Here is a 12,500-nt window from a genome sequence, read left to right as displayed (position 1 = left end):
TCTGCGTGTAGATTTAACTGAGGGGATGGTTTGGTATGACGGCCGTGCACACATTCCACACTTGGACATGCTGGCAAACGCGAGGAGTGTCAGTCCCACTAACGAATTGGTGTCTCACGAGTCTCTGGACTATAGAACTACTTTGCTTGAGGGTACGTTTTGTTGCCTTCTGCTTCCTGCTTGAAGTACAACCTTTTTTTTTTTTTTTTGCATTATGTTGCTCCAGCAGGGATCCTTCTACAGCCTGAGCAGATAAACTTTTACCCTCTCCCTCCTCATTCTCCTCCTCCTCCTCCTCCTCCACCTCCTCCTCTTTGCATGCTCCCTTGCTCTCGTTTCTCAAAGGAGTAAAAACTCTCTCTTTCAGCCTCTCATCCATAAAAAAAAAAGAAAAAAAAAGCCAGGTCTCGAGTTTCACCCCCTCTCCCCTTTGTAGTTGTTGTAATTACTTGACCTCTTAGACAGCTCAGCTCATTGAGCTGACCCTTGTAGTCTTAAGCTTTAGCGAGCCAGTGATTGACCTCTCGACCTTTCGACCCCGTCCCTTTTTAGACCAGAACCTGCCGATGTCTCCGAGCGAGACGTGTCGTCCTTCGCCGTACATCCGCACGCACGTGGACCTGTCCTCCGTGCTGGGGGCAGAAGGAGACCTGTCTTCTCCCCTCCTGCCCGGTTCTGCCCCTGTGGATCTGAGCTGCCTCCACCCTGAGCTGCTGAAAGAGGTGCAGCACGTCGTCATCGCCAGGGAAGACCTGCTCTTACACGTCAACGAGATTATCGGAAGAGGTGAGACGACACGCTAAAGATTTTCAACAGTCGACTACATGCCAATGATTGCGTCCTCATGGCACTGACGTTAGGGAAAGGTTTTAGTTTTGCAACCCTTCTGTTCAAATTCAAATTCCAAGGGAAACAATAAACCTTCGTCATACTATTGAAATAGTGGAATAACATTTTTCCACAATTATTATTTTCTCACACACATCTATATCATTTGTAGGACTGAAACCTAAAACACCAAATATCCCTCAGTGATGTCTGTAGATTATCATAAATCTACACAGACTTACTTTGCCGTATTAACACGCTAACGTTTCTCCACGCTTAACGCTACAGAATGCCGGACGCTGACTGATGTCTGGGGGACGAAATCTTATATCCTAAATTAATAGGACGTAAGTTGTGCACTTTCATGCAGTCATTTTAAAAGCAGCTTTTAAGGAATCTGAAGCCGTTTAAAAACGTGTCGAATCGGCGCGACACTGCGGGACGTCTGCGTGTTAAATCAGCCCTCTAGCCATCGCGCTGTAAAGATGGGGGGTGTGAATGCGGTCGGATCAGATTTACTTTACTTTCCCGTTCTCAGCCTTGCCGAGATTTCCCTAAAAACCACTGCAACCCCTGTGGGAAAGCCATGGTCTGTGTGTGTGTGTGTGTGTGTGTGTGTGTGTGTGTGTGTGTGTGTGTGTGTGCATGTGTTTGTGTGAGTATGTGTGCGTGAGTGTGTGAGCGTGTGTGTGTGAGTGCATGGGTTTGTGTAGTGTGTGAGTGAGTGTTTGTGTGTGTCAGTGTGTGTGTGAGCATGTATATGAGAGGGTGTGTGTGTGAGAGTGTGTGTTTGTATGTGTGAGTGTGTGTGTGAGTGTGTGTGTGTGTGAGAGAGTGTGTGTGTGTTTGTGTGTGTGTGTATGTGAGTGTGTGTGTTTGTGTGTGTGTTTGTGTCTGTGTGTGTGTGTGAGAGCGTGTGTGTGTTTGTGTGTATTTGAGTGTGCGTGTTTATGTGTGTGTTTGTGTGTCGGTGTGTATGTGTAGGCGTGTGTGTGTGAGTGTGTGTTTGTATTTGTGTGTGTGTGTGGGTGTGTATGTGTGAGTGTAGGTGTGTGTGTGTGAGCGTGTGAGTGTGTGTTTGTGTGTGTGTGTATGAGCGTGTTGAGTGTGTGTGTGTGTGTGCGTGTGTGTGTGTGTTTGTGTGTGTGTGTGAGTGTGGGTTTGTGTGTGTCTGTGTTTGTGTAGTGTGTGTTTGTGTGTCTGTGTGAGTGTAGGTGTGTGTGAGCGTGTGAGTGTGTGTTTGTGTGTGTGTGAGTGTGTGTTTGTGTGTGGGTGTTTGTGTGTGTGTGTTTGTGTTTTCGTGTGTGTATGTGTGTGCGTGTGTGTGTGTGTGTTCTCATTGGGGTGATTTGTTCCCGTTTTAAATTCCCGTCTCATTGTCGCTCTGTCTCGAGGCTCCACATGGTAATCTGACTCGGCTGCCATCTGGGGGGACGTTATAGCGGCTCAGAGGAGAGATTACGCTCCTCTACACACTGTTATTATAACACAAACACACACCACAGCTCCACCTTTACCTGTTTGTGTTGGAGAAAACTGCACCTACTTTAACTTTTCTCCATCGTGATGAAACCCCACAAGATTCTGCAGTACTGTGAATAATTAGGGCTTTTTTTTTACAGATGTTTCGTTCGTTTGACCGGAGCCCAGCGTGTGGTCAAGTGAACTGCAGTGAGAAAACGATTCGACTCTGAATCGATTCAGTTGCGGGACTGAATCAAACAAACACGTTTTTTGTTTGCAATATTTTGCGTTATATATTTTTTAATTTACACTTGTTGCTAAACTGAGTCAAAGGACAGAGCTGTAGGTGTCTCACAATTTCTTTTTTTTCTTTCTCTTTCTTATTTTTTTTCCTTTAGTTTTCCAGAATCTGAAACCAAACCAAATAGCAAATCAATCCCTAATGTTTCACTCTGATTCAGACTTCATCTGACTCACTGAATCGAATTGTTAGATTCGGTTTTATAAAGACGGAATAAGGACTGATAGAGATGAGATAAGAGCAAGACACATTGGAACTCTGTTGCTGTCTCTACAAAATCGAGTGGAAACAGCAGGATTGTGGGTAATTTCCTGAGCCGAGAAGTTTCGTTTATTTCTCTCGGGCGCAGCTTGACTTCTCGCTGGACCTGCTGCCACGCTCATATCCGTTTACCACCATGTTTTTTGTCAGAAGTGGTTAAAAAAACTTAAAAAGAAAGAAAAATAAATCTGATTTGTCCGTGACCGGTCACACCGAGTTTCCGAAGTTAAACGGATTAGAAACAGCAGATAAACGCCGCTCGAGTCTGAGCGGATGAAGAAGAGAAAACGGATGTTTTTTTTTTTTTTTGTTGTTGTTGTTGTTCAGAGCATGAAATCGGTCAGACTCACAATAACGCAGTTTAACCTCCGAGCACATCGCATGCAAATCCGTTATGGGGAAATTTCCTCTCAGATGGCGATCCGGAGAGAGAAACGGAGAGAATGAAGGAAACAGGAATATTACCAGTGCATTGTTGCTCTGTTCACACTCCAGCAGCTTTGGGGATTCCTCATTGTTCGGTGCTGTGAAAAGCTGAATATAATCAACATGGCGCTGAAGCTCTGATAGATTGATGCACTAAAGCTTGCTTTTTGTCTTCCCCTCTTTGTGAATTTGTGCAGGACACTTCGGCTGTGTTTTCCACGGGACCCTGCTAGAGCCAGACGGCCAGAAACAGCACTGCGCGATCAAGTCACTAAACCGTGAGTGTGTGCGTGTGTGCGTGTGTCCGTGTGTGTTTGTGTGTGTGTGGTTTTTTGTGTGTGTGTGTGTGTGTGTGTGCGTGCGTGCGTGCGTGTCTCTGTGTGTGTGTGTGTGTCCGTGTGTGTGTCCGTGTGTGTGTGTGTGTGTGTGTGTGCGTGCGTGCGTGCGTGCGTGTCTCTGTGTGCGTGTGTGTCTCTGTGTGCGTGTGTGTCTCTGTGTGCGTGTGTGTGGTAGCTCAGTGGTTAAGGTGTTGGGCTACTGATCAGAAGGTCATGGGTTCGAACCCCAGGTCCACCAAGCTGCCACTGCTGGGCCCCTGAGCAAGGCCCTTAATGCTCAGTTGTAAGTCACTCTGGATAAGGGTGTCTGCTAAATGCGTAAATGTAAATGTGTGTGCGCACGCTTGTGCGTGCAACATACAACTGTCTAACGCTACGTCTTACCGCCGGAGGGTTGATACAGATGTTCACAACTGGACTACGGATTCTCAGTGGCTTGTATATTTATACGTTAGTGTTTCTATGGCGACAGCTCTTTCAGCGAGCCTTGTAAAGCTGTTGTTCTACATAAACATTAAACAGCACGGAAGGAGTCTTCAGTGTCAGGGCCAGAGGTCAGAACGTCCTTTTTAATTGTCTGATGGTCTTTTTCCTTCTCTCACGTTCATTAAGCGAAACATCGTCGGGTCCGTCTATCATCCGTCAGTGACGATGACGGATGACCGGGCTAGCGGCCATGTCGCATTAGAGTCGCCTCTAATCACGTAACGAGATGTTTCGAGACCTTCTGAGATTTATGACCTGTCCCTGTTGCGTCAGCTTGTTTCTCAAACTCAGCGCCGTTTGTTTTCACCATCAAGCCGATCTCAACGGAGCGGAGCCTCAGAGTCGCAGAGTTTTTCGTGACACCTTTATTTTGTATACAGTCTGAGTTTCACTGTTGAGAAACATCATGTCACCTTTTGCCTCTATAATAATAATTCTGGTGCTGTTTTTCTTCCTGCTTCAGTTTACCGTCAACATTTATAGCATTCGTTCGTAGCACATAAACAAACAAACCATGGACTGAACTTCAACTTTCTATCCCTTCACTAGCAGTAACAAAGTAACTCCCACCTCATCGATGACTGCTAAAGTATCTGTAATGAAATTGTTGCTAACTTGGATAGAATTTTTCTGAGACTTTGATTGAACTGCTGGTCAAAGCAGGAGTCAAACAAATGACATTATTTAGTATCTACTAACTTATATCTAACTAATGCACCATTTATTAAGTAAAGATGACGCTATAATCACTTATAACAAACCATGGTGTTATCCATTAATACTTACTTTTATAACCTTGTGCAACGAGCCACTTAAGTTACAGCAGCTATAAACTATCTATCTGTCTATCTATCTATCTATCTATCTATCTATCTATCTATCTATCTATCTATCTGTCTGTCTGTCTGTCTGTCTGACTGTCTGTCTATTTTTCTATCTATCTATGTATCTATCTATCTACAGTATCTTTCTATCTATCTGTCTGTCTGTTTGTCTATCTATCTATCTATCTATCTATCTATCTATCTATCTATCTATCTATCTATCTATCTATCTATCTATCTATCTTCTGTCTGTCTATTTGTCTATCTCTTCATTTTCCAAGAGTATAAACTATAACCCCGAGCACTACACCCGATGTACTGTGTGAACACCGATCCTGCTCTCTGAACTCCCTCTCCTTTCTTCTCTCCACTGTTTTCTTCTCCCAGTCCAACACTAAACAGCTGTTTAAACGTCTCTAAATGTAAAAGCTGCACAAACTAGATTAAAGAGGAGGGATACAGGGAAAGGGAAGGGGCAGAGGCAGAGGCAGAGGCAGTCCCTGGAGAGAGACGCAGAGCGCAGCCGTAACGGCAGGCTCGTGTTACACCAGATTAAGTCTCATCTCTGAAACCGCTTCACTCCAGGGTGACGTATCGAGCTTCGAGCGAACGTAGTTAGAGAAAGTGGTTCGTAACTCAGGAGTCTGTAGTAATAAACAGATGTTTAACCTTCTATACGATGAGCGCATTTCTATTCAAACCAATGAACTTCGCTTCGGAAATGTAGAACCTTTATGTTTCTTTCAGGTGTCTCTCTTAAACCCTTAAAAGTTTGAGGAACCTGATGAAGAATCCTGGAACATGTCGTTCCATGTTGAACCTTCTCACAAGGTTAAGGACCTTTAAATATCTGTTAAACCTTATGATGCACCAGGACAGTTTAGATTAAGGGTCTAGGTATTAGGTTCTAGAAGAAAACCAAACAACAACAACAAAAGAAACGTCTTCCTCACGTCTCGCTCCACAGTGGTGTTAATATGAAGCTCATATGACAGTAGACACTCAGGACTTCATCAGGATTTCTGTGTTTGTGTTTGTTCATCTAAAAAGCAGCTCAGATTTCTCTTCAACACTAAAATTCAGTGTAAGATCATCGACAGAGAGACAAACACACGTCTAAAACACGCTGAAGTCCTGAGTCACTTTAGATCAGACTCACAGACACAACATCAGATGTTTATTTACTCTGATCGAAGTCTATTTCTGTTACAGTAACATTCTGTTGCATCTTGACTGCAGGTATCACAGACATAGAAGAGGTGTCCCAGTTCCTGAAGGAAGGAATCATCATGAAAGACTTCAGCCATCCCAATGTTCTGTCTCTTCTCGGAATCTGCCTGCCCAGTGAAGGCTCTCCTCTAGTGGTGCTTCCTTACATGAAGCACGGAGACCTGCGCAACTTCATCCGAGACGAGAGTCACGTACGTTCGGCTCGTCCGTCTCTCGCAGTTTTGCCGTGCGTTTGTTTCTTAGTAAAACGTTCTCGTGTCTCTTTTTCCCAGCAGAACCCCACCGTGAAGGATCTCATGGGCTTCGGCTTGCAGGTAGCCAAAGGCATGGAGTATCTCGCCAGCAAGAAGTTTGTTCACCGAGATCTCGCAGCCAGGAACTGCATGTAAGGTTTTATCAACACGTCAGAAAAGTTTCTTTATATCTGTGGGATGCTTTATATACTTTATATACTCTGCATTAAAGGTGGCGTCTCCGTTGTTTTGAGAGTCGGGACGACAAACAAAACAAAAACAAAACTAACGTGTAGCCAATGAGCAGAAAGGGGCGTGTCTTGTCGATATGGGCGGAGAGAGTGTTCAGTGCGCATGTGTGACATTAGCAGAAAGCGGTTTTAACATTGACATGGAGGATAAAAACAAAGAAAGAAAGTGAAGAAAGGCTTACGATAAGGTAAGAAGTAGGACTGACAGAAAACGGCTTTCTATCAATTATAGTTCAGAATATTAAATCAATTAATACAATTACTTGCGTTACTGAAAGTCTTTGTGCCTGAAACATGCTCACACGCTCCAAGTCTCATGTTTCCGTGTTATCGGCAGCAACGTTACGACCTCTGCCTCTAACATGCCTCAACCTCTGCCTCTGCCTCGGGTTCTAGGTGTTGACCGTCTCCTTCCGCATGTAACGGAGCTAAACCTTTCACGGTACAACACACAGTACTACAAAAACACATTTGTATTACCATAGTATTACTCATTGTGTTTATTTATTGATAAAAATATCCCCTCGGTCAGCTGCCCCAACAGGTTCCGCCATAATAGTTGTCTGGGTTATACTTGGGTTATGCTTGTGTATATGTGGGTGGAGCTATCAATACAGGGGTGGGACCCATTTGGGCTAGGGGCGTGTTTGTTTTGGTGATTTCAAATGTCAACATTGGCTTTCAAACAACGGAGACCCCACCTTTAATATCGTATCGCAGTGTTTTATTTACTCGCCTCCGTGTCCAGCAGCAGATCGGCTCCTTAAACCCGACCTCAGGCTGTTAGGTGCCCGGGTTAAGTATGTTTGTGTGGGCGGAGCTATCAATACAGGGGTGGGACCCATTTGGGCTAGGGGCGTGTTTGTTTTGGTAATTTCAAATGTCAACATTGGCTTTGAAACAACAGAGACCCCACCTTTAATATCGTATCGCAGTGTTTTATTTACTCGCCTCCGAGTCCAGCAGCAGCTCTGCTCTTTAAACCCGACCTCAGGCTGTTAGCTGCCTGGGTTACGTATGTATGTGTGGGGGTGGAGCTATCAATGCAGGGGTGGGACCCATTTGGGTTAAGGGCGTGTTTGTTTCAGTGATTTCAAATGTCAACATTGGCTTTCAAACAACGGAGACCCCACCTTTAATATCGTATCGCAGTGTTTTATTTACTCGCCTCCGAGTCCAGCAGAAGCTCGGCTCTTTAAACCCGACCTCAGGCTGTTAGGCGCCTGGTTTTTCTTGGCGAACCTCATGGAAACATTTCACCGATCCTTTATATGAATGAAGCGTCCAAATGTTCTAACAACAACGTTTTTTTGTTTCGTCCTGCAGGCTGGATGAGAGTTACACAGTGAAGGTGGCTGACTTTGGCCTGGCCAGAGACGTGTACGATAAGGAATACTACAGCGTGCACAACAAAAGCGGAGTCAAGCTGCCAGTGAAGTGGATGGCTTTAGAAAGCCTTCAGACTCACAAGTTTACCACCAAGTCCGATGTCGTGAGTGATTTCCTCGTATCTCTACACCCGTTTTCATCACAGAGCTGTTACCATAGAAACGGAATCCTATTAGAACATTTTAATTATTCCGAACATTCTGACCAATCAGGGTGGAAAAGTTGGTTCGTGCTCAAGTTGGTTCGTGCTCATTATTAGCAAATCTAATCTAATAATAATAGCTGAAACCCGTCTGTTAGCACCGAGAAAGAAGAATGTGAAACGATTGTGCAACGAAGCAGCAACAAGCAAAAATCTCTTCACTGACACTTTAATGCCTCTGTTCACTGATTACATACTCACAATTTTATCTGACATATCCATCTATGACTCATACATTCATACACAGCGTATAGAGGGTTGGGCAATAAAAAGATAATCCTCAAAAGGTTTAGGAGCTCACGTTTAAATTTGTCGAGTGCTCCTGGATTTCACTCGACAAACACCGAGACACAAATGTAAAGCTTATTAATTACAGTTTATCTAGCGCACAGAAACGAACGTTTCCCTCCGATCCTGAACCGCACCTACACGTGTACATGCACGCCAGGGATTGCGAAGTCTGTCATGAATCATGGACTGGTGTCAGAGTAGTGTGTAGCCCGGGCAGGAAAAAAAAAAAAAAGGATGTGATTTGCACTGACTGATTTATATTCATACACACTGCAGTACAGAACACACTCTGTTTAATGTCCCAACTTTCCTGTGGTTTGTTCTTCATCTCAGCTCAAACAGGGACACATCATGCGTATGACATGATGAGAGAACTTTTGGACACATCACATCACAGCCTGTGTGTGTGTGTGTGTGTGTGTGTGTGTATGAGTTGTCTCCTGATGCATTTTTAGTCTTCTTCCTATCTCCTTTCGGTATGTTAATGCTCTCATTAACGTGGAGACGAGGTAAAGATGCTGCAGGCTGTGAATAAACAAAGTCATGGACCAGAAATGTTCCTGGCTGGAAGTCGGTGCTGGAGATACAGAAGTCACAGCAGAAACTCGTGACATCTCAGTTAGCCGCCTGAGTCGGTTCTCAATCCGGCACGGAGTTTAACGTATCTCAAACGGACCGATCAAATCACGGCGCTCACGCTCTCAATCCTTGGCCGCTATTCTGTGTTCAGTTATAACGGTGTAATCTTTTTAAATCAAACAAACACACTCACACATGCAGCTTTACTCATTTCTCTTTCTTTATTCTTCACAGTGGTCATTTGGGGTGTTGCTATGGGAACTGATGACCCGAGGAGCCCCGCCCTACTCCGACGTCAACTCCTTCGACATCACGGTTTTCCTCCTGCAAGGACGAAGACTGCTGCAGCCGGAGTTCTGCCCTGATGCCCTGTGAGCCTCTGCACACACACACACACACACACACACACACACACACTCCAGAGGGAGGGAAGCGTGCCTCAGTGCTCTCATTAGCTTTGTACGAGAGCGCAAAAACAAAGAGTCTTTGTTGAACGCCATTTGAGTCAGTGACCTGGTAACAACTCATCAGAAGTCTCAGCCAGCTCAGATCCACATGACTGCTGGAGCTTAACTTGGCCTCCCTACACACACACACACACACACACACACACACACACGTACTGTACGTCTCCCACAGCAGGCACCGCTGCCGCCGTGAGTAACAGATACACTCATGCTCAGCACCTCGTAGATACGAGCCGACTAGATCAACACCTTTCTATATAATAACAGTGTCTCAGATATGAACAAACATCTCCTCCCATCTGGAGCAGTCTGTAGAACCATCTGACAGACTGCTAATCCAGTCATCCAAAGTCGTCGTCCTCCTCCTCCTCCTCGTCCTCGTCCTCCTCCTCCTCCTCCTCCTCCTCCTCGTCTAGCTCTGCTCAGTTGATTATCTTCACAATGTGTGAATTGTTTGCACAAAACAAACAACCCGTTTAATAAGTTTTATAGATTATCCCTTAATTCTTTACCGAATGTTGAATTCCAGCTTCTGATTGGTCAGAAGGTGTTGATTTATTTTCTATAACGGCAGCTCGGATTGTAGCGCAGATCCGAACCACAGGATTATATTAATATGTTACGATACAAACAAACTGTACACGCTCTACATTTACGATAAGCTCCATACAGAATGGGTCAATTCTGTCCTTTCTTTTTCCTCTCAGCTACAACGTGATGATCGAGTGCTGGCACCCCAAACCGGAGCGGCGCCCCGCCTTCTACGAGCTCGTCTCGCGCATCTCCGCTATCTTCTCCAGCTTCTCCGGAGAGCACTACATCCTCCTGAACACCACCTACGTCAACATCGACAAGATGACGCCCTACCCTTCTCTCATCTCGTCTCAGAGCCAGCTGGACCGGGACTGCTGCACCTGAGAGCCGAGACGGAACACACACACACACACACACACACACACACACACACACGCACACACACACGCACAAAACAGGAGGACAAGGAAGGGAGGAATGCTGTCCGGGATGACTGTAAAGGGAGGAAGCTGATTATCTGATTGTCTTTATCACTGTAGATAGAGTAGAGCGCTCTGCAGCAGGAGGAGGTTTAATCCCTCAGAGCCGCCGCCGATGCTGATATGAACTCGATTAGAGAGACTGACAGACACAGAGCAGCTCTCAGGATGTCGTCTCTCACACAGACTTTATTAAGAGCCTGTGGAGGAGTCCAGGAACATCTGCACACTTCTGGCAGGACATTACAGCAGGACGGGACTCTGTCCGCCGAACACTGGATGGCGTGATGAAATGTTACGGTAGTTTGTATGTAAGGAGGCTTCGACGTCGTTACTGATATCGATGCCTGACCTGTTAAGATATCAGACTTACAGCTGAACAGAGACTGAAAAGCTTGTTCTGTAACCTTACACTGTCCACCCAATGTCATATACACTTTACAGCCAAAAGTATGTGCACCCCTGACCATCACACCTACGTCAAATTGTAGCATAAAGTTTGATTAACACAATTATATCAAACGCCTCTGTGTGCTGTAGCTTTAGGCTCCAGTGTGACAAAGCTACTGAGCTCCATGAAGACATGGTGTGGACGTGAAGGTTGGAGTGAAGAACTTGAGTGTCCTGCACAGAGCCCTGACTCTGGAGGCCTGACTCTGGATCCCTGACTCTGGAGCCCTGACTTTGGAGCCCTGACTCTGGAGCCCTGACTTTGGAGCCCTGACTCTGGAGCCCTGACTTTGGAGCCCTGACTCTGGAGCCCTGACTCTGGAGCCCTGACTCTGGTGCCTTGACTCTGGATCCCTGACTCTGGAGCCCAGACTTTGGAGCCCTGACTCTGGAGCCCTGACTCTGGAGTCCTGACTTTGGAGCCCTGACTCTGGAGCGCTGACTCTGGATACCTGACTCTTGAGCCCTGACTCTGGAGCCCTGACTCTGACGCCCTGACTCTGGAGCCCTGACTCTGTCTCGACCCCACTGAACACCTTTGTGATGAACTGGAGTCTCCTCAACATCCCGACATCGGGGTCTGATCTCACTGATGCTCCTGTAGCTGAACGAATGAACACAAATCACAGCTTCGCTCCAACATCTAGTGCGAGAGAAGCTTCCCAGAAGAGAAGATTGGAGCTGATTATAACAGCAAACACAGAGGGAATAAATCTGGAATGAGATGTTCAGGGTGCACAAACTTTTAAACTTAACTAAAAGTTTAATGAACGCGGTTCTCACGGCTGTTGTTGTCACAGCTCTGAAAAAGTCTTACGGACGCAGCACTAATCGTGTTTCTTTTCTTTTCACTTGTACAAATAATCACGTTATGGACTATAGAAGCTTACACAATCTCTCACCACAACACAATCTCTGATCTTAAAGAAATCCCGATGATTTTTTTTTTTCTTAAAGTCAGTGTGAATCTCTGTGACGTATGAATGTGAGTTAAAGTTCCCCCGAACGTGTAAATACTGTCCGATCTCGTGTCTGATCTGCTGTGTTATTAATTATAATGTAAATATTATACACAGACTGATGTATTGTATCATAAAGGACTCGGTGGATAAAAAGTTCTTCACTGTATATTGTACAGAGATGGGGGACTCGAGTCATATGACTTGACTCGAGTCAGAATTAAGTCGCAAATTTGAGACTTGCTTGACAAATATTAAAAAAAGACTCGACTTGACTTTGACTTGACATTCATGACTTGAGACTCGACTCGGATTCGAGTTAAATGACTCAGAGATGGGGGACTTGACCTGACTCGAGTCAGACTTAAGTCGCAAATTTGAGACTTGAGACTTGCTTGACAAATATTAAAAAAAGACTCGACTTGACTTTGACTTGACATTCATGACTTGAGACTCGACTCGGATTCGAGTTAAATGACTCAGAGATGGGGGACTCGACTTGAGACTT

The 12,500-nt window shown here is 45.3% G+C and overlaps 1 protein-coding gene across 4 annotated transcripts in view; it reads left to right on the top strand.

Moving 5' to 3' along the window:
- met (MET proto-oncogene, receptor tyrosine kinase) overlaps nucleotides 1-12,500 on the top strand; it is a 56,079-nt gene that overhangs the window by 43,414 nt on the left and 165 nt on the right. For 3 of the 4 annotated variants that reach the window (XM_060884417.1, XM_060884418.1, XM_060884419.1), the window contains 8 exons: nucleotides 12-152; nucleotides 553-786; nucleotides 3,478-3,558; nucleotides 6,168-6,349; nucleotides 6,434-6,543; nucleotides 7,969-8,134; nucleotides 9,338-9,474; nucleotides 10,278-12,500. The exon at nucleotides 10,278-12,500 is cut by the window's right edge and continues 165 nt beyond it. In XM_060884417.1, coding sequence (XP_060740400.1) covers nucleotides 12-152; nucleotides 553-786; nucleotides 3,478-3,558; nucleotides 6,168-6,349; nucleotides 6,434-6,543; nucleotides 7,969-8,134; nucleotides 9,338-9,474; nucleotides 10,278-10,488 — 1,262 coding nt within the window. In that variant the 3' untranslated portion in view covers nucleotides 10,489-12,500. The remainder of the gene's footprint in view (nucleotides 1-11; nucleotides 153-552; nucleotides 787-3,477; nucleotides 3,559-6,167; nucleotides 6,350-6,433; nucleotides 6,544-7,968; nucleotides 8,135-9,337; nucleotides 9,475-10,277) is intronic. The other variant, XM_060884420.1, reaches the window with a different exon arrangement.

Source organism: Tachysurus vachellii, chromosome 13 (genome assembly GCF_030014155.1).
Source record: "Tachysurus vachellii isolate PV-2020 chromosome 13, HZAU_Pvac_v1, whole genome shotgun sequence".
Lineage (NCBI taxonomy): Eukaryota > Metazoa > Chordata > Actinopteri > Siluriformes > Bagridae > Tachysurus > Tachysurus vachellii.
The sequence above is the reverse complement of the archived record's forward strand: the minus strand, read 5'-3'. Positions and strand labels throughout refer to the sequence as shown.